The sequence below is a fragment of the Saccostrea echinata genome, unplaced genomic scaffold (assembly GCF_033153115.1).
Source record: "Saccostrea echinata isolate AGI-Se365-2 ecotype Australia unplaced genomic scaffold, CSIRO_AGI_Sech_v1 ptg000064l, whole genome shotgun sequence".
Taxonomy (NCBI): domain Eukaryota; kingdom Metazoa; phylum Mollusca; class Bivalvia; order Ostreida; family Ostreidae; genus Saccostrea; species Saccostrea echinata.
Genome location: NW_026889813.1, coordinates 2,584,002 through 2,606,571, shown reverse-complemented (window position 1 = coordinate 2,606,571; position 22,570 = coordinate 2,584,002). Strand labels below are relative to the sequence as shown.

Sequence of the window (22,570 nt, the reverse complement as noted above, 5' to 3'; positions counted from 1 at the left end):
AACATCGAATTTTACTTATCGCATAAAAACGTAAAAACCTACTTTACACAGTTCGTGTTTTATAATCTTAAAGTGAAAGACATTTTTGAAAATAGGTGATGCATGTGTTTGGTTTCAAATTATATTTTATGCAGCCAACATTTACTTGAGGAATTGATAAAGTTTAAAAGGGTATCGTTTTTGTTCGATTTTCATCCGACTATAAGTTTTCAAAATAGTCTCTACTATCGTCTCCATCATTTAGACGCATGCCTTTTTCATACATATCGAAGCGGTTTGATGATCAAGACTCATTTCCATTGTTTACTTTATTTATTTCCCGGGCGACAATTGATGGTTACATCAATGTTTTCTTGTTTGATCATTGAAATAGTTATAATCAGTTTGTACATACTCATTACCGCTGCATGATAGTATACAGTACTACTCGTAGGACGAAGCATATATTAATATGTTGACGGTGCGACCGTTGGGGCGAGCGCATTGTTCACTTCATTTTAAGATCCGCCTCTTCAAACCGCACGAGACATTTGGAACGTCTAGACTGTGACGTCACATGACGTATGTTAGCTTCATTTCCATAAACAAAGTTTAAAAAGTGCACATATTTTAACAAAGAACGTTTAATCTACTAACTGCATGCAATATCCATTAAATTAAGGTGAGTTTATTTTTTGTGAAATTTTAGTTGTTGTTACCGCGTGAATGAAGTTAGCAGCGAGAACAAGAAGCGATGCATTGTGGGTCAGAATTACTGCGGAAAAAAAATTCTATTGAATGAATGTGCAGTATTCCGAATTTTCTCTTCGCCCAGGCGTTGTCGTTAGAGCTCGCAGTGACGAGCGGCGCTTCGCGCCGCTCGCTGCGCTCGCTATAATATAAAGCGGGACCTACATGGTACTTATTTTTTTTTTTTTTGGAATATCGGAATACATTCGAAGACTCCTACAGAATATTCGAATATGAATTATCGACAATTTTGACACCTTTACTTAAAATAAATCAGCACAGGGCTTATTCCCTACACTATTTTCATGTTTTATTCGGTAAAGCAAATTTTTCAATTTGAAGAAGGGAAAATATATAAAAATACTAATAATCTAGCAGAAAAGTCAATTATCCAGGTTGAACAATAAAAATATGAAATTAATTCATTTGCTATATTTTGAAAGCAATCGATCAAAATGGCGTGTAAGGTAATGAAACATGTAAGTTTCACTTTGATAATCTGGCGTATCCATGGATGAAAGAAACGGGCGTGGTGTAGCTTTATTATTTGTTAGGGCATGATGAAATCAGTTGTTTGTTTTTGTTTTTTTTACAATAACCGAAGCACAACTCATAAGTATAGTCTTTCATGTTTGTTGGCTAAATCGAATACGAGGGGCGAACGTGAGCTTTACATGGTGCGAAGTACAGGTGTTCATGTGGCATATAATGAACAATGCACAAGTTCGATTAATATTTTTTTTACACTTGATGCCACAATATTTTCAAATAACAAGCTGAGCAAAAGCAACATAAACTTTTTCTTAATCAAAATATCCTTTATGTGTTTTGATAAGCTGAGAAGAAATGGCACCACTGCTAATAAGACTCCGATCACGGATATCACCACCTTTCACTATCTTACAACTCAGACTTAAAATGTCATCTCTAAGCGTCTAGAATTGGCAGGTAAATTGAGATTAAACATTGTTTTTTTTCTTTGCAACTGAGTGCACTGAGACTTTATGACGACAGGTTTGCCCAACTTTTCTGGAACTTTTCGTCAATTTTTGTACATAAAAGGGCGTCGTTATTATTCTGAAAATCAAAAGAAAAGACATAATGCGAATAAGGTGATTCAGACACAATTTAGTCTTGACACAATTGTATCAACACACTTTATTTAAACTTAGTTGATTACTGGAATCATATTCTTTCAGGCTATGGCGAGCAATAACTACAGTGGCAATTAGAAAGCAGTGTCAATATCGCAAAAGTAAAATTGTGCGAATCGATCAAGGTCCCAGAGGCATTCAAGAAAAGAAAATAGTTCTGGATATCATGTTTTTATTTGTTTTAAAATAGGAGATCGAGGGACCATAAAACTTCTATTTTTAATCAAGGAATTATTATTTGATTATGTGTTTATCTTCACCTTCCAGTGATTTTTATTGAACCAGTCTATCGCTTTCTTCTCTTCGGAAATCATATACAAGAGAAACACGTTTGCGACATTCGCATTATTAACGGCATATGGAACTTATTTCATTTTAATGATGCAATGAACTCTGGAATAGAAACTCGTACATTACCACTCACCGACTATAAAGTACATTCCTGTAGATGGAAACGATCGTTATATTTTTGGTATTGATAAATAATTGTGTCGACTTTCGAATCAAACAGATGCGTAATCAGTTAAAGTGCGCGTGTGAAGATAAACCATCAAAATAAATAATTTTATTATGGTTCTTTACGTGATTATAGGATATATGGTATAAGTGCTAAAGAACCCGGTGGTCACTGCATATCGTACAATTGAGGAGGATCATTTGAATGAGAAATTAAAGCCGTTTTAATATGTATGTAATATGAAGACTGACTTTTTAACGTACATAGGTTGCTGCAAGAAGAAAAATTAGAGTATGTCAGACAACTCACAAATATCTCATGTGAGTTTTTGTAAATTTAGTAGGAAAGACCCAGTTTTAACGCTCATTGTTTAGAAATCCGACAGAGGCGACAATGTATTCATTGTACAGGGTATTTGCTATCATATATAGGTTTGACTAAAACACTTTCCCTATCTCATCTGAGATTTTTTTAGCACAACAGACAACGCCTCTGAGACCTTAAGGAGTTAATCTGGACTTGCATGTTAGGACCTAGGTACAAAACTATAATAGTCCAACAACATGACAGCATTTCCCAATACAAGCTACAGAACTCCAGTCAAGTCCGGCGTCCATACACATTTAATAAACTAAAGCTACTCTCATAAGAATATAGGACTTAAATACCTAGTATCTCCTGAGAAAAAAAAAACACATTGATTTTAAATTAAAGCAACGTTTTATAGATTATGGATACCATTTTATAGATATTTAACTGTACTATTCTAAACAAATACCTTGAAGAAGTGTCTACTATATCTGTCATGAAAGTGCTTCTGTTAGCAAGGAATGAATTGATCACAGAAAGGTCAACAATCGCTTCAAAAGCTTGCGGACACGGAAGATATTGTTGTGGTTTTTGAACAGTACACGTCAGATGCTATATTTGATAAGAATTGATGAAACTTATTGCATTATAATCATCCATAACTTTTTTCTTCAGTTAAAAAAGTTGTTCCTATGTTTTGCCCATCGATGGAACTCTTAATAAAAAGTTAAAAACATATTGTATGTATTGGAATATAATTTCATGTTACCCTGATTATGGAACATTTACAATAAAACATCTGAATAAAGGGTCCTGTAGAATTGTGCATTGCAAGGAACACTTGAATATCGTTACAAACTGTCCATGAGCCTAATTTACATAGCTGGGGCGTCTTAACCCCTTAAAAACATTAAAATACCGTGTTTCATAAAATGTTAAGAATTAAAGTATAATGCCTTTCTTTTATTCTAAAAATAATAACAATGAAATATTTCTTATTTATCTTAAGACTGACTGACTGACTGCTGCTTTCAGGTCAAGGATACACTATATTCGTACTGAAATTTACATACAAGTTTCAAACAATAATTGATAAAAGATCTTGCTCGTATTTTTGTGCTTGGAGGTCATCAACGCCTATTTGGTTCGCTTCTACAAGCTTAATGTACATTATCTAAGAACCTGTTTTGTAATGTTTTCTTTTGGTCACAAATTTCAAACGAAATTGCAGAAGCTTATGTCCCAAAAACATGGAAACATAATCATGTCGGGAACGCTTAGTTTCCAGGACTTGGAAGTGAATGAAAAATAAACATTAATCACTGAATTATTCGTGATGAAAGAAAATTAAAATGTTCTCTTGTTTATCAGGAAAGTTTTTCTGAAATCTGCGATTGTATCGAGAAGTTATCGATTCTGTGGTGAACTTTATTTAGGAAAGCTTTATCAATGACTACTATATTGGAAACCGCCACCGCACAATTAATTTTCATTATCGGGTTTCTAATTTTTGGAAAGAAAACAAAAGAAACCTGCCATAATAAATTGTGTCACAGGTAAAAAGTAACATTCAGGCTACTAAGTATCACGTTTTCTTCTTTCGCTCGGGTATATATGTACATGTGCCAGTTAAAAATATTTTAAAAGAAAATAATAATTTGATAATATAAAAAGTCATATTCAGTTTTTGAACTTAGTATTTAGAGTTAAGTTCTTATTATTGAAAGGTATGAAATTATGACGAACAAAATTCTTCTGCGGAAAATTCTGTCTGCAAAAACATTCTATGACTTTAAAAAGTGGTATTTCTGGGGTTCGAAGAGATACCACAATCCACTATACCGCTCACAGCAAATACTGCCATTGAAATCATTTATGATATAACCCTTGACTAAATGGACTTCAAATATTTCCCGGAAAGATACTAATGTTGTGTCATAAAAGTGTATTTTTAAGGTATTGTGGGTTTTGCTTTGGTTTTTGAGTATAATCTTTCCAAAAAAAAATATATATATATATAGTGAAGACCCACTCATATTAAGAAATTATGTTTCATTATGAAGAAATGGTCATTTTTGCCCTCTTTGGTGTATGTCTGCTATTTCATAAACGAACAGTTTCAAGCTTTGAGATTGTTGCGATTTGAGGAGATTTTACATAAGGTATACATTAACGTTGAATGAAATATCATAGATTTTTTTTTCACAATTGAGATTTAATTTTTCACTTGATTGATTGTCGCATAGGTATTTTGTTCGCCTTGTTGCCCATCTTCTTTATTGAGGTCAATGACCAAAAAAAAATTAATGTGAGAAAATGCAACTTTAAATGTTGGAACAAATTAACTAACGTTGATATGAAAGACTACAAAACGAATATAGGTGAAGATTTCTGATCAGAATATTTTTGATTTTTTTTTAAATCTTACTCTTACTTATAAAATCGTTCCTCAAAGTATTAGTTTAACTTACCTCTAACTGCACCGACATGAATTTTAAAAAAATCATCAAGAATCTGAAACAATTCTTCCAGCATACAAACTCGACGCATTTTACAATTGAACAATTTAACAAATAAGTACAATTAATATTTTGAAAAACTTCTACCTATGAAATAACAAACATACTATCATTCTTTTAACTGAAATCATTACATATTGTGCCCAAGTTAAATGTATTCAGTCTTGCATTTGTTTCAATTTTTCAATTTTTTTTTTTTTTTTTTTTTTTTTTTTTGGTTTTAAATTGGTTTATGCTGGTTCTGTAACAATCAACCATGGTACTTTTTTACTTCTCTGAACCCGCAAATAAAAAAAAATAATTTTAAAAAAAACTTACTCTGTAGCTTGGCCTGCACGTTGTGTATTCCCCGATGATGTTGTTAATTTGAAAATAATACATATCGAAAATGTCCAAAAGTAATTCCAGTGATACATTTCCAGCTTGCTACCCTACTGACCGACGTTGCACGAAGCCAAACCAAATCTGAAAAAAAAAATGGAAAAGCTAAAGTATAGAATCGATCCGGAGTTTGAATCCGGCAGGGCCTCCAAGATTTATGTTGTTACGTGAATGGAGGAAAAATAGCTCAAGTTATCAGCACTGGTAGACTTGGTGGAGAATGATAAATGTATTAGATATCTCTAATTAAGAGACAATATTGAAACCACAATATCATATACGAGTTAAAAAGATTGCTAAACATCATATCAGCGAACATTATGCAAAAATATAGCAATCACTCAAGGGTAGAACATTGAGATAATCTTCAGTAAGAGAAGTTTGTAGTGATGGCAGAAGTGACCGATTTGTCTATAAGATAAGAGTTAGGTGTACGGATGTCAAAGGGAGGCAACGATCCAATAAAGGTTCCCTATTGTCAGCGAACCTTAAAGATCCCATGAAAACTCCATTGGCACCAAAGATCTATTTGTGTCGGTTTTCAAAGAGAAAAGGGAAATTTAGGGATAAAGTGACTGGATTTTTCAAGATATTTTGAAAGTCTCTTTGGTACATCATTAGTGCAAAATTTCAAGTTAAATGCAAAATTTCATAGTGAATCAAATGATTTAAAATAAAAAGGTTCGGTTTTTTCTCTACATTTATGTGTTTCAGAGTACTTCACAAGGTGAGAAGCCTCAGGCTTACTAAAACTATTTTAGAAATAAGGACTAATTATGAAAACTATAAATTGTTTGCTATTTTGATTGTTCATGACGTATCATAATGCATGAATTTAAAACATAACATTATACCGGTATCGTTTTTAAAGCCTAAGATTACGTGGCAGAACATATGTAATGTAAAATTTTCTCTAGGACATGGATAACAATATTGTAATTTTCTGGCCTTCAACGATGATTTAGAGACTGAAAATACGTTCAGGATGCAAGATTGAACAACCATTACACAGACTAGAGCGGAAATCGCAAAGCATTGTTTGGAACAATATTGCCTAGGTCAGAAGAACTTCTCAGAAATAACCATTATCATAAAACCTCCGTCTTCATGGTCTCATTAAAATGAATAAAAAGATGACACGGTTTTCTGGGCGGACATGTATTCAACATTAGCGTATCCGGGTAACCCAGCAGGAATTCTGTCTGATTACATTGTAAAGAGTTATTGTACATAATTTAATTCATGCTTCAGTGTAAAAAAAAAAACGAAAAATTGTCCGTGATTTTAATTTGAAGTCAATCCCTTGATCCGTACTGAGTTTTTCCCTTGTTGCTCCTAAAGCTTTATTGGTTTTACTTTTAGATTTGGGAGTACTGTTTTAATTGCAAGATTGAAACAAGGACCATATTCTGAATGAAATGGCTAGTTACAGGTATAACTTTCAAATTACCCCAATTCATACATTATACTTTAGTTGATGTTAATTTATACATACTTGTATATACAACTGATTCAATTTTTTACAGCAAAACAGACACCTACACGATGACGCTGGGATTTTATCTTGTTTACTTACTGGATGTAAACAGCTGGGCCAATTATCCTCAAATGTATAGAGTTCTGAAGTATCAATTCATATTTTTTATAACACATAACTATTTGATGAGACCATTCCCCCCATAGTGAACACCCACAAGTAAAAAACACAATTTGTTGTAATAATAAATAAATCTAAAACGCCGAAATATTACTGGCTGACTACCAATTTTCGAAGAGTGCCAGTTCTTGGACAATTCCACCCGACTATGAAATAACATAAGATTTTCAGAATTATTTTGTCTACAGCCTGATCATACTTGTAAGTGACTTCGCTTAACATTAACATCGGAGGTCTTAAAGTATGCCCACTCCCGGTAAAATGTCTGAATAAAAAAATTGACGTGTGGAATAGTAATAAATGCATATCAAGAAAATCCATTGCTACAAAAGTGTCAATAAGTGGTAATGGCGATTCGTAATTGATAAAGTTGAGTATACTGTGCCCTACACATATAAAAATTACAATGAAAATAAATAGGGCATTCGACTTTCATACACGCTAAACATTAAAAAAAGGTATATACGAGAACTTTAAAAAAAAAAAAAAAAAGATTTGTTTTATAAAAATCATGTTAAGTTTGAAAATTTGTGTCATACTTAAAAAAAAGAAGAAATGATGTTGAGGAAAAAGGTCAGCGCAGAATTAACTAACCTTAAGGATATCCGATCCTCAGCCAGGAAGGATAACTCTTAAATTTATTATTTTATTTAATAAGTCTCAAAATGAAGCTTAAAATTGAGATCTTTTCGTGAAACAATTTTCATTTCATGCATCTCAATATGATTCAAGGTTCTCTGAAGTCTTACAAAAGGTCTTTTAAAAAGTTGACATTTGTACCACATAAAAGAAAAAAAATAATTTTTTAGAGAAATCGAATTTCCTTTAAGCTAGATACCAATGCTTATTAGCAAGAAATGAAATTAGACGTGCTCTGTGATGTCTGGCAATGATAACACAAGCATTTTACACTATGTATCATATAACAACTGAAGTAAATAGAAGAACTGAAATACTGTATAAGCATAAAAAAGATGCAATTTTCTCCAAATGCCTGGATACCTATATTTTTTTTTATTCTAAAATATATTTGTTGATCAATTTTCAATTAGAAAATCATAGCTGGTGCTTTTATTCGCATTTCCTGAAAATATATTTGAGATTTTATAATTTTCCCTATATAATATGATTTACTTTAATGATGAACTTTGAAGGAATACCATGCGTAAATTCAGGTTACTCTGTGAAATCAGAGTCATTTTTGTGAGCATTTTCAATTACTTAAAAGCTGATTTTCAGAACCTGAGGATCGGACTACCTTAATGAATATAATAGAAGTTCCCGTGATTGCATTATTTACTGACCGAGGAAATAAGGTTAATACAAAGCTTTGAAAAGTCTTTCTTTCTTTTGCTCAGAGATTTGACTTTTTATGCTAGTAATCGTGTATTTACGGAATTTCTTTCTGCCTGATCGAAAAAAAGTTTTTAATCTCCTTGTTAAAAAAAAATCTGCATAGCTTTGTAGTCAGATTACATTCTTCTTAATAATATAACATTTTCCATTGCTTTGCACATAAATTATTTGATGTTCATTAAATCATTGCGCATTGAGCAATCAATTATCAATTTTTAATTCAGAATCATTTACACCGGTAACGAAATGCTTTATTAAAGACGGTAAATAGATAAACATAAACAAACTTCAGATACAAAACAAGGATAGATTAACTAAAACAGATATAAAAAAAATTCCCAGTAATTGATACAGCTTGCAATCCACATACATGTACATTATTTATAAAATACAGTTGAACTTCGGTATCTCAGACACGGATATCTCGGATACCATGGATGTATCGAAGTGACTGGGAAGTTCCTTACTACGTATTTCGTAAGTATTTTACCCTCGGATATCTCCAAATTTTATCTCGGTCCCATCGAGTTCGAGATAACGAAGTTTGACTGTAATTGATTAATTATTCAACTTGTAATTGCAGGCCCGTAGGAAGCAAATTCAGTTGGGGGGGGGGGGGGGCACAGCCATACATTTTCAATTTTCAACGTTTTTATTGAGGGGGCACAAGCATATAGTATGTTTACTAAAGTAATCTATATATCGGCAAAATTATTGGGGGGGGGGGGGCACGCCCCCCCCCGTGCCCCCGGTTCCTACAGCCATGAATTGCATTGTACGAAATGCTAGATAAATATTGAATAAGGCGTTTGTTGTAATGTTTATACCAGGATATTAAATATCAACAGTTCTGAAAGCTTGCTTTGAAGTTCTTGTAATAGGTAAAGATGTTCCGATAAACGTATCTTTGTTGGATAAATATACTACTTATGTACCCAAGGACCTTTCCTTGACCTTTTTGTGCACAATGGAATGTTTTAAAAACTGAGCTTATTGAAAGGAAAATGCTTCTTTTTTATCATCTTCGCTAGCCAAGGGTTTCTGATACGCTACTCTCCTCATAAACTTATGAGGAGAGTAGCGTATCAGAAGCCCTTGGCTAGCGAAGATGTTACAGACCATGCATCAAATAAAATGGGATATATGTAACATGTGCACTTACATGTATGAATTATTACAAACATTTTAAAAAGGGTTTTTACTCTACATATGCCGACATATTGGCAATTCTCCAGTTAGAAATCTCGAGATCAGAGGACATATTAAACAACAGTTTTAACTTACTTATGCAGAAAGGGGGGAAGCTTTGAAATTGACGCTGACTTTGTCAATTGTCGACAAAACAACGACTTGATTCTCATGAACTTTTTTAATTTTCAAGTACTTGTCAGTTCATAATAGATATTCATTTCTGAATGGTTGAAGTTTTGCTTTTAGTGTAATGCTTTATGATCCTGGGGCTTCCTATAAAATCTTATCAAGTACCTGTGTCCTCTACATGCTTTAGAACTGTGGCGTCATTGTAACGAATATGCAGTACCTGATGGTTTCACACATTATTCAGACAAATCTCGTTATCAGACTAGCTGTTAAACTAAGAGCACATCTTTTTGTTATGTTGACAGCTTTGCACACGACTTTATCAAGAAGAAACAAAGAGCTTGCACTATTTTTCAACACCTTTTTTGTTTACTTATAAATTGAAACTTCTAGGGAGAATAGCCTAGAATTGTATCGACGACTAAGCAGAGTTCAGTATTTGGGCAGCAGAAAGGATTTAAAATTAATGATCTGACAGTGAACATCTTTTTCTCTATGCTTTTCAGGATTATATCTAATAAGTAATCCTATTCCATATCCTTTTTATTATTTCTTTATATGTACCCAGAAAATAGTCATTTTGATTTTAATTTTTTAATAATATACAATGTAAAAACATTTAAAGCCACTGATTTCATACATACTTCACTTAACTTTTTTCATTAAATGATGAAAGCCCTCTCTCTCTCTCTCTCTCTCTGGATAACTGACCTCATACGGCGAGGGAAGTGCATATTTTTGTAACTAAACAATAACCGTTAGACCAAACATAACTCTCAAGTAAGGGCATACGAATCTAACAACAGGCTTATCCCTAATTTACACTTCTTAAATCTGTCTATTAACGTTGAAATCCATAGAACCTTTAGTGTTTGTTTAGTATTAGAAGGCGATAAATATATCATTTAATTGGATATCTTATCAGTGAGTAATTAAGACCTTTCGGATATTGGTCAATACATATTGAAAATAAGCAATAATGCGTGTTGATGGCCAGTTCTTTTTCCCCCACATTTGCATAAATAGCCATCGAACGCGATAAAACGATAACAAATTGAGCATGCACAAATCATAGCTTCCTGTTCCGGTGAGTTCAATAATCAGTCATGTGACCCTTTTTTCTCATTGAAATCCAATTTGAATTGTACAATCATTGCATCTGACAATATCGCAATCATAAAACGCACGTTTTTCCTGCGATTCCCACGTTTGAATAAATCATATTATCGACATTTCTTCAATATAAACTTATTTCTAGTACTAAAAAGAGAGTCAATTGTCAAATTATTTTAGTCTGTGTGCCTCGTTTGCCATCAAATTTGCACCTAAAGTGTATCGAAGGTGAGTTATCCCGCCAAAACCTAATGTTTCTATTTTTTTTTTTTTTAAAGAAGTTTGATGTTCCTGTAATGATTGTCGACACTTCATGATAGGAATACGTATTCTTGATGGAAAATATATACAATTTTTATTCACATCTACGTTAACCTTTAATTACATTCATTTTTAAAAAAAAAATTATATAATGTGTTAAATATAGATTCTCCAGTTTGTGATTGGATAAATATATATATTCAAAAGTATGCATCCGTCATATTTTTAGTAATACTGGCTCGATTTCTTTTCAATATCCTAAAATACTCTAAAGAAATTTTGAAATATGTAATACTAATGTACACGTCCTACCTGTTTAAGTTCACTACAATGAATTTCTTCTTCAACATTAAAGTTTACATGAATAATGGATATTCTATTTACTACAAAGAAAACATTACTGGTTAAATGCAAAGGACACACCCTTCAAGGTAAATTAGAAAAGGTTCTCATTGGGAACACAGAATGTGAATGATTTGAAGAGACATTTAATAGATAATAATATTGAGTTCAATTTATTTCCCCTTTAATCAAATGTATATTAAATTGAAAACAAACACGAATTTAGCACTAAAAAAGTTTTCTTCTTCTTTTTTTCTTAGTGACCCCCTGTCTTTTAAAATAATTTCTGATTAACCACAAGAGGTTCATGTACGTAAACGTCAAGAAAATATCATGGATCGACTTTTTTAAAACAAACATCTAGTCCACTTTGTTTCATACAATGTATTTATCTTTTGTAGCACCCTGAACCCGTATCAAGACCTTCATCAATGCCATAGGAACAATGCATAGAACAAATCTTAATCAGCGATGCATGATAATGCTCACTTTTTCTTATGCTGCAACGCAATACTGTTTGATAAGAAAACAAAATGCCCCCTCCCCCAATTATAAGGTAATTTTGAATCTCTTTTGTGGCGCCATTAATGTTCTACGAACAACGAAAAAGAATTCTTAATATTATATATTTTACATGAAATATATGGAGATAACGAACAGTATTCAAGCTCAAAAGTCCATTATACAATACAAAATAGGAGCAGAGCAAACACGGACCTCCAAACATCAGAGGTGGGATCAGGATCAGATATTAATCTGGCAATCCACAGCATAATTGTTTCTTTGTAAAGATTCTTATGTAAAATCTGACTATGTAGGGACGATTTAATGTCAGTTTTGCATATTTAACATCATATGAAACAAAATATAGTCGTTAAAAGTTCGAGTACTTTAAGCCCATTTACAAGGTGTAAACAAGATAGTTATATGAATAATTCATGATTTAGAAAAAATACGGATAAAGTTTCTTAAAAAATGTGTGTTGACAAATGTAAAAACTCAGTATTAGATAACGGGCCCAAAAATACGCAGCATTATATTAGAAATGGACCATGAATAAAAACGAAGGCCCAATATTAAATCTGCTAATAAATCTGTCTGATAGTACCATAATTTCAAGCTAGAACTCTAGGGCCATCATTAAACCTGCACCAACTTGTCAAGGTTGTCAAATATCAAACAGTATTTAACACAGTGGCTATAGAAATTAAGTTTAACATACTGATATTTGTTCCACTTAGGAACATTGTTAAAATAAATAATTAATTAATTACATGTAAATAAAAACTTAGTTCCACACCGAGAGGATGCCCCTGTTTATGCTTAGGACTTTGCTTTCTTAATAACTTTAAAGGTTTCCAAAGGTAACCGTTTTCTGCAATTGTTTATTCTTTTATTTAATGAGGTTTTGTAAGGATTTTAATTTTCCAGGAGGAAGAGGTTGAATGTAAACATCCCTCTTGCACAGACCGAAAAAATAACCTTACATTGATTTTCTTTCTCTACGTGCACCAATTATGTTTTGCAATAAACATGTAGTGTCATATTTAATATATTTACCAATTTAAAATATGCATTATGAATATTTTTCAGATGTCACAATACAGATTTGTACTGATAAATAGAAAATATGTCAGAAAGACAGAAGTATAAAAGTAATAAAGCTTTTTGTTGGTCTAACCCTGATTCTTCAGATAAAGATCCTGAAATAAACTTTTCTCTATACTCTTAACTTCAAGAGACACCACAGGCTTTCTAACTCTGATTGTTCTAAACCCAGATGACACGAATCGTAAAAAATAAATAAATGATTTCTTATGTTTAAGACAAAGCTTTGTTGTTCACCAAAAATAATTTATGCTTAAATGGTAAGTATTTAATATTTTAAATCATCCTTTCAAATCATAACATCAATTTCTCCAGAGAGTAATCACATGCATGCTCTTTAAATGCATTTTATCTCATCAAATATGTTAATCTTAATTCTAAATGTACCCAAATCCAACAACAGGACAGAATTTGCTTGGGGATATCGACAAAACGAAGAAAAGGTTAATGGAAGTAGCATTTGCTAAAATATACATTTATATTTATCTGAAAACTCATCGACCATAATTATTTTTTAGATTACAGATTCTTTTAAAAGAAACAATTCAAAGGTAGAGGAGAAAGCAAAATACAGCTCTGTGACATATTCCTGAAAATGCCATTTTCATTTCAAGCATTTTTTTTTTTCTTATAAACTTATAATCATTTTACCGTTACTGTGCTGAGAGTAAATATTTCTATAAGTAGAATATTTGTTGCTGTTTCTGAAAATAATACACATGCAATTTAAAAAATCATTTTAAAAATATTCAGTTTTATATTAGTCTTAATTAAAGTTGAGTAGCCTTTGAAAGGAGAAAAAATACAATATGTATATTGCAGAAAGCATTTATTTTCTACATGATAAAATTTTAATAATAATAATAAGAAATAAACATGTTCTTGGAAAAAAAAACAACTGTGACATATGTTCTTTTTAAGCAGTTTATAACAAGTACATTTTCCCAATCTTTAATTGTTACACACCTATTCCCCAAGAGTAACCAATTTATGTACATGTACACATAGAAAACAAACATGTAAACAGCCTTTTCCAAGGTTCATGAATAAGGGAACAATCATTTGATTCTGAAGGAGGGGAAATGGAAGATTTTGGAAATAAAAACATGTAATCTGTCCTCAAAAATATCGAAAATAAATAATCTGTCCATCTTTTCTGAGGCACATCTAACATCGCACCATGAAATAGAGTGTTTGGATTTTGGTAATCCCCCCCCCACTTTTGGTCTGTCAAACCTTTTTTTAATAAAGAAAATTAATAATTTGTCCCCAATCATCTTTAAAATAAATGATCTGTCCTTCACTGACTTTAAAATAAATAATTTGATCCTCCCTTTTCAGAGTCAAATGGACGTGCCTTAAGCGAACAACATTTATTATCTTCACGATTGTTTCTGTTAGTAGTCCCCTACCAGTAAAACCAGAGGGGGGACTAAAGGCTTCCTCCTCGTCTGTTCGTCTGGCCCTACGTCTGTCCGTCAGTCTGTCACACTTAGTATTTCACACCCTTTTCTAATCGCTTGAATTTTGGTACGTGAGTGTATCTTGATGAGTTACAGATTAAGTTTGAATTTCGCTCTGCTTCGATGATTATTGAAATATGGAGAAAACGAACAGTAATCAAGCTCAAAAGTCCATTGAAACAATACAAATCAGAAGCAGAGCAAACACAGATCTAAAGAAAATACATCAGAGGTGGGATCAGGTGCCATGAAGGAGTATGTATCCCCTGTCGACCGGTTACACCCGCCGTGTGCCCATACCCATGATCGGAAAAACGGAAGAATATACGTAGACAATTCGTTGTATAAATAATGGCCTAACAATTAGTATGAAAACGTCTGTCATTATTCGACTTAATGATAGACTGTATATGCTGAAAAGGTCATCGTATCGACCATAGAACTTGCGAAATGATGACTTTAAACGAGACTGTTGATATTCTTGTTTCATCACCTTGTTTGACGGAATTAGAGCCTCTTTAAATTTATAAGGGAAACCAGATTTCCGTCTTGGTTTTCTGCATTATTTTCCTAAACGCTTGCACATACATGTATGGAGCTGATTTTTGGTGTGTGAGTTTGCCTTAATGAGTTATAGATCAAGTTTGCATTTTGTTCCGTTTCAATGATTTTTTTTTTAAAATAAAATTATGGCCTTTTTAATTTTTAAGGAGAACAAGATTACACTTGTCGGTAGGGGACTAGTATTGCTCATTGCTTAATGCTTGTTCATTAAGTATGCACATGCACAGAAAAACAAGTGCACCTGTATATTTGTAGACTAGTTACAAAGCTAAGAAATAAAATTAAAAAAAATACAGTACGTTGACCCTTAAAACATTGACTTACAATCTATGACTAAGTGGGCGTTGACGTATATGATTTTTCTGATTAACAATTATGATAAGTCTTGGAAACATAATCCGTGTTGCCCAAGGACTATCCGATTCACCCACAACCAATAAAATTGTCTGGTTTAGTAAATGAGTATTTATATGGTAAATGGGAAAAGCAATTCCCGGGAAATGTCTGCTATATAATCATGTTAATATATGTTTTAAAATAAAATAACTAGAATACAATCTCTTTTAATGTCACTGATCAATTTAGAATACAAATATTGAAAAATATATTGCACAGAAGAGTGATTTTAGTGCACGTTTTTTGCCTTTAAGAAGTATTAATTACAAATATTAATTCTCCTGATGAGTTCAAATGAAACGAGAAAATTATTTTTTGGGCTAAAAACTTAGAGCAATTAGGTGAAGGTTATTTCTATAAATGTGAATACATGAATTTCCGTACCGATACCTTAGATGCAAAGTGTCCAAACATTAATGTAAGGTCCGTTTTCTTATCAAAGTTTTCAGAAACTTTTTTTAAATTGGGGAAAATGTTCTCTTCTTTTTGATATCATTGACAGCTGCTTTTTTCAATAAAAATGGAACTCGTATATTTACTTACCTTGTCATTGGTCATTTGCAAAATTATTTTGTTAAAAAACATTCTGATTGTACACACAAGTACTCTAAAGTTGACATTAAAAAGATGCTTGAGTTTCTGATTGACAATATCTATGTGGTTTTTGGAGACCAGGTCTTCCAACAATCTATTGGAATTCTCATGGGTACCAATTGCGCCCCGTTATTAGCAGACCTTTTTCTGTATTCATATGAAGCAAAATTTGTCCAAAATCTTATTTGTGATAAGAAGAAAACACTTGCTGTGGCCTTCAACTCGACATTTAGATATATCGACGACGTATTGTCAATTAACAATTGTTATTTCCATTCTTGTGTCGATACGATATATCCCGGTGAGCTTGAGATAAAAGATACCACAGAGTCTGACACATCTATTTCATATTTGGATATTTTACTTGAAAAAGACGTTAATGGTAATTTAACAACCAAGCTTTATGATAAACGTGATGATTCTACCTTTTCAATCGTCAACTTCCCTTACTTATGCAGCAATATACCTTCATCACCTGCATACGGGGTTTATATCTCTCAGTTGATTCGATACGCAAGAGCATGCTCTACGTATGCACAATTTCTAAAACGAGGTAAATTATTGACAAACAAGTTGATGAAACAAGAATATCTGATTTCAGCAGTCTCGTTTAAAGTCATCATTTCGCAAGTTCTATGGTCGATACAATGACCTTGTCAGCAAATACAATTTATCATTGAGTCAAATACTGACTGACGTTTTTCATACTAATTGTTAGGCCATTATTTACACACTGAATTGTCGACGGATTTCCCGATCATGACAAGGAGCACACGGCGGGTGTGACCGGTCGGCAGGGGATGCTCACTCCTCCATGGCACCTGATCCCACCTCTGATGTTTTGGAGGTCCGTGTTTGCTCTGCACCTATTTTGTAATGTTTAATGGACTTTTGAGTTTGAATACTGTTCGTTATCTCCAAATACATGTATTTCATTAAATAAAAAATTTGAATTTATCAAAGATTCTTTTTTAATTTCAAAAAAAGTGTGATTAAACAAAACCAATTACTTATAAATAAAGCAGTAAATAAAGGTTATCTAAAACAGCCTATCTAATGTGTTCACAACAAAAATAAGTCGATTTTTTCTTTTTTTGGGATATATTTTAACTCTTACACCATCCCAAATGTAGTCTTACGAGTCCATGTGTCTGTCGGATTTACAAAATCTGATCAAACAGAAGGACATCCGTTAACTCTGGATGGCACAAATAATTCCAAAATAAGATCAAGAATAAAATTCCAAAATTTGAACGAAAAAGTTTATTACTACTGGATAGCTTCATCTCTTTGTCTACAATTTTCACAATTGCTTTATATAGTATATGGTATTTTTTCATTGCAAGTCTTTGTAAATTATGTTCTGAACAGAAAAAAAAATATTATAATCCCCAAAATAATGATTGATTGATTGTAGTTTTAAGTCCCATGCAAGCACATCAGATCACCAGGTGCCGTTGAAGGTCTTTAAATTTAACAAGACCTTTACTCGGCACTCAGGGCGCCGTTGAGCAGTGAGGGTTCTATAAAATAATATTGTTCCACAGATTTGAAAAAAAAAGTTGGAAAAGAAATCAGGAAATTGAATTTAAAAAAATAATAAATGTAACCAAACGAACTTCATTATATGTTCTGATCGCCAGTTCTATAAAAAAAAATCGGACATCAATTTCAGAATCTTTACATATATGTTACGAAGAAAAAAAAATCAGATTACAGATAATTCAGAAATATGCTATTTGGTGCATTTTGCAATGTAGAGCACTGCAAAACATGATCTTGTTCAAAACGTGGTCTTGTACAAAACGTCTAAATTAGTGTCTTTCTATAACTGGAACTTTAATTTATAATCGAAATAAACACAACCATAGACTGACATTTTTATTAACAATATTATTATTAAGATACCAGGAACACTTTCATTATTAACAACCCCCTATCGTATTGCATTACCGCGGTACCGATTACAAACAATAACTTTGCAATAAGGAACTATTCAGTGCAGACAGTAAAATCCTTTGGAAGTTTTGAATACACTTTAATAGTTTGAGTATATAAAAAGAATTGGAAGTTACGAAAGAAAAACTCTACAATTTTTAAGAGCTTTAATCTATTGATTGTTTTACAGCTTCATATGGTGACAAAGATGAATATTATAAATTACATTTTAAAAACAAATCCCCAGTCAAATATTATATACAACCAGAAGTCTCTGATAAGATTGTAGCTCCACTAGTTTTGTAACTCTGCAAGAAAAACGTTTCACCATGGCTTGATTTTTTTAAAAAGTGAATTTTGTCTCGATGTCTTTTAAACTTGCTTTATCCTTAAAGCGATATTTCTATATATCGGTTTAAGAAAATAGCCACGGTCGTTGCCATACCTATTAAAATTAGAAAATTCTAATTTTTATTCGATTAAAACACAATTTCTCACATAGTTTTAGCTTAATTTCAATAAAGCAAGTTTAAAAGACATCAAGACATACCATAATTCAATTTAAAAAAAAAAAAAGCAGGCCAAAATGAAACTTTTCTTTTGCATTCTTACACATCCTAGTGTAGTCTAGGTGTGTGCCAGTTAGTTTACAAACAGCCAAGCAGACACCTTACCACTGTACAACTTCTTCAGATCTTTCTTTGACCAGTGGAAGTAAAAAAAAATCTTTTTTTTAACATACGGATATGAGAAGTTCGGGTATTGTGCGCACAATATATAAAATTTGGTAAAGATATTTATTTCAATGTAAGTTCTAAGGTGTCTTTGAAGAAATAGAAGAAAAAAAGAAGGAATAATTGCGGCACCAGCAGATGCACACATTGATTCTTTCAAATCAGACTGAAAGATGTCATATATAACCACTAATGACGTACATGTATAATATAGAATTTACATTAATTAATGATAAATATGTATCATTTTTATCATTAGAGAACAGAATGTTGTATCATTGATGATGACACAACTATTGATAAATGACATAATTTGTATCATAAGTGGACATGGTTAACGCGTTGGTTGATGAATGATACAGTTGTATCTGTTATGGATGCAAAGTCAACCATTAATGCTACATTCTATCACTAGTGAATTTCATATCATTAGTGGTTACTCCACACAAAGTGATATATGTATATATATATATATATATATATATATATATATATATATATATATATATATATATTTCCTATTATGCTCATCAGGCTATGCAAAAATTCCAAAGCATAATTTGAAATAACATGAATCATATTTGTTCAATAGGGCATTGTTAATGGAAAAAAATCAATCAAATTAAAAACAACAACAACAAAATAATACTGCAATATATAAACTTGCGTAAACAAATTATATATGCTTATGATTTGAACTAAATGATCATGATACTTTTTTAACATGATCAGATTGCACTCTTTACTTGTCAAATGTATAGAGATTTCATGTCTATTGTTTGTTTGTTTTTTCATTCATAATAGTTGATAAAATATAAAATTGTACATGTACATATAAGAAACTTTCTATGCCCAGGAGGATTATTTTCAATTTCAAATAGGACTTATTTATTTATTTTACGTTTTTTTCTCTCTGAAGATCTAAAATAACGAAAGAAAATTGATATCGTGCTTCAAATCGGAAGACAGAAACTTAAAACCTTGAGACCTTTACTCGAATATATTCATTTCTTTGTGTCGAGAGACTGTCGGCCAACAAGACTTTGCCCACTGTGGAATCACTAACTCATGGAAATTTGACCGATTCCTCTAAAAAGATTTACTAAATCTGCTTAACATTTCAAAAGCCTTTTTATAACAATATCATCAATGCTCATTCATTAATTCATTTGAAGTAAAATTGGAGAGCTGATACAAGTAGGGAATAGTAAGCCATTATCGGAATTTCATTTCTTCATTCCTGGCGCACAAAAAAGAAACATTCTTGTGAAAATGCTTTGATATAGATACCTGATCTGTTCAAACGTAAAATCAATTCGATATTAATTAAGACCAACAATGGTCTCATTACAGTTTATTTCGTGCCATTTCATCCACCTTTAAAAAATTAAAAGAGAAACCCGAACAGTACATACGGCACGGATCAATGTGACGTGAATTTTTTAAGCCAGATCTATTATAAATATATCGGGAGAAAATAAAAGTCCAATTTCTGAATCACACAAAAATCAGTTTGGTTGGCATATTATATTTCTTTCTTCTTTCATAGCTTATTTATGACAGGAGGCCCTATATTTTGTGTAAAGTGCATTCAGTGTCTTAATGTTTCCGCCTTATTATTATTTTATATAGTTTAATCTGATGTAATCAGTTTTCGACTTACCTCCCTTGAGTAACTTAGATGTCCCCTTGCAGTTTTCCCCCCAGAAAGACAACAGTGAGATTTGATTAGTATGGGAAATGATCGGAATTTATACTGACGTTGAAACGTCATCTGCCTGGCACTCGCTTTTACAGCGATGATCTATCAATGATCCTCTGTTAAATCGAGTCCCCTTGTTTCTATCCTCCTATCGAATTAAACACGTCAAATTGCAATTGTTTCATAGCAAATAAAGGCTTTCCTATGTAAGCTTCCTGAATTACTATTAAAGGGAAATGAGTTATTTTCTGCAAGTTCCACGTCGTGGTATGTGTAGGGGTGTGGGGAGTTAGGGATCGTTAATCAGAATTTCAGTGTACTCCTGTCAGGCAACGACAGACTTGCAGAAAAATTTTATCACTTTCGAAGATTTTCACGTGTTTCATGTATAGAAATGAACAAGCAGGCCAGATTTTCTTACGAAACTTTACAAACAATTTGTTAGAGGGATCAAAGTTGTCTTAATTTTCAGTTTTTGTTGATTTATAACTCGCAAAACATGAATGTGTCGAATCCACTTTTTTTTGAATTGATAAAAAAAAAATCACTTTTGAATGTTATTGCAGCCCGGAGGACCGGGCTGCTCTATACATATAAGTTTAAGTGTTGGTATATTGGGATTGAGGTGGGAGAAGTTATTCAGAATTAAAGGTTTTCTAAACATTAAAAAGATTGTTAATCAGAATGTTCTTTCCCTTTATAAATTACGAGATACACAATAATTTTACTTCCATAAAGTGAATCTGTAAAAATATATATGTTTTTCATATTTAATATATAAAGTTGCTCATCATTTACTATCGAAAAAACGACAGGTCCCTTTTTTTAGAACATCGAATTTTACTTATCGCATAAAAACATAAAAACGTACTTTACACAGTTCGTGTTTTATAATCTTAAAGTGAAAGACATTTTTGAAAATAGGTGATGCATGTGTTTGGTTTCAAATTATATTTTATGCAGCCAACATTTACTTGAGGAATTGATAAAGTTTAAAAGGGTATCGTTTTTGTTCGATTTTCATCCGACTATAAGTTTTCAAAGTAGTCTCTACTATCGTCTCCATCATTTAGACGCATGCGTTTTTCACACATATCGAAGCGGTTTGATGATCAAGACTCATTTCCATTGTTTACTTTATTTATTTCCCGGGCGACAATTGATGGTTACATCAATGTTTTCTTGTATATAAATTAAGTAACTAAAGAGATAATTTCGAGTATCATGGTAAGTTTTGCAAAATAAATGAATAAGTTAATTTTAAGTTGATAGGGGTATATTGAAAATTACTGGATAAGGTTCGTCAAGAAACTTTCTAAGGAAAAATATTGATTGATTGTATGTTGTTTTACGTCCCATTCGAGATTTTCCACTCATACAGAGACGTCACTATATACCGGTGAAGGGCTTCAAATTTTGACCTTTACTTGGCACTCAGGGCCATTGAGCAGTGAGGGATCTTTATCCTGCCGTGACACGGGGCCTCGGTTTTTAATGTCTCATCCGAAGGACCCGCAACTTTCACTTCAAAGTGCCAAGCGCATGGCGAAGGAACAGTTGCTTCCCATTTTTTATCGACTTAGGTCAGTCGCGGCCGAGATTCGAAATCACAACCTCCCGATCACGAAGCGAGCGCTCTACCGACTGAGCTAACGTGAACGGTATAAGGAAAAAATATCACTACTTTCGAAGCATACTCGAGATATAAGCATTATACTCCTACGAGTAAAGTTCTAAGAATGTTTGATATAGTATTAATCGATTTATGTAAGTTTAATTAATGACTTTGATATCAATGTAAAGATCAGGAAAATATGCACGTATTGTGATGTCGCCTTTTAATTTTTTATAACATAATAACTTTTAAAATTAAAACGACGTCAGAATCCCGTGTGTTTAGTATACTGACCTTGAAAATGACGTTACATGATGCAAAATTTCAGCGGAATAAAATTTGAGTCAACTTTTGTTCA

At 32.3% G+C, this 22,570-nt stretch overlaps 1 protein-coding gene across 2 annotated transcripts in view; it reads right to left on the bottom strand.

Moving 5' to 3' along the window:
- The window catches only part of LOC133175837 (uncharacterized), a 39,620-nt gene extending 18,850 nt beyond the window's left edge, over positions 1-20,770 (bottom strand). Inside the window, exons 1-2 of one of the 2 annotated variants that reach the window (XM_061310964.1) lie at positions 20,559-20,770; positions 5,487-5,633 (exon numbers count right to left, since the gene is read on the bottom strand). In XM_061310964.1, coding sequence (XP_061166948.1) covers positions 5,487-5,584 — 98 coding nt within the window. In that variant the 5' untranslated portion in view covers positions 5,585-5,633; positions 20,559-20,770. Of the gene's footprint in view, positions 1-5,486; positions 5,664-20,558 lie in introns of those variants that run through there. The other variant, XM_061310965.1, reaches the window with a different exon arrangement.
- Positions 20,771-22,570: the final 1,800 nt, after the last annotated feature.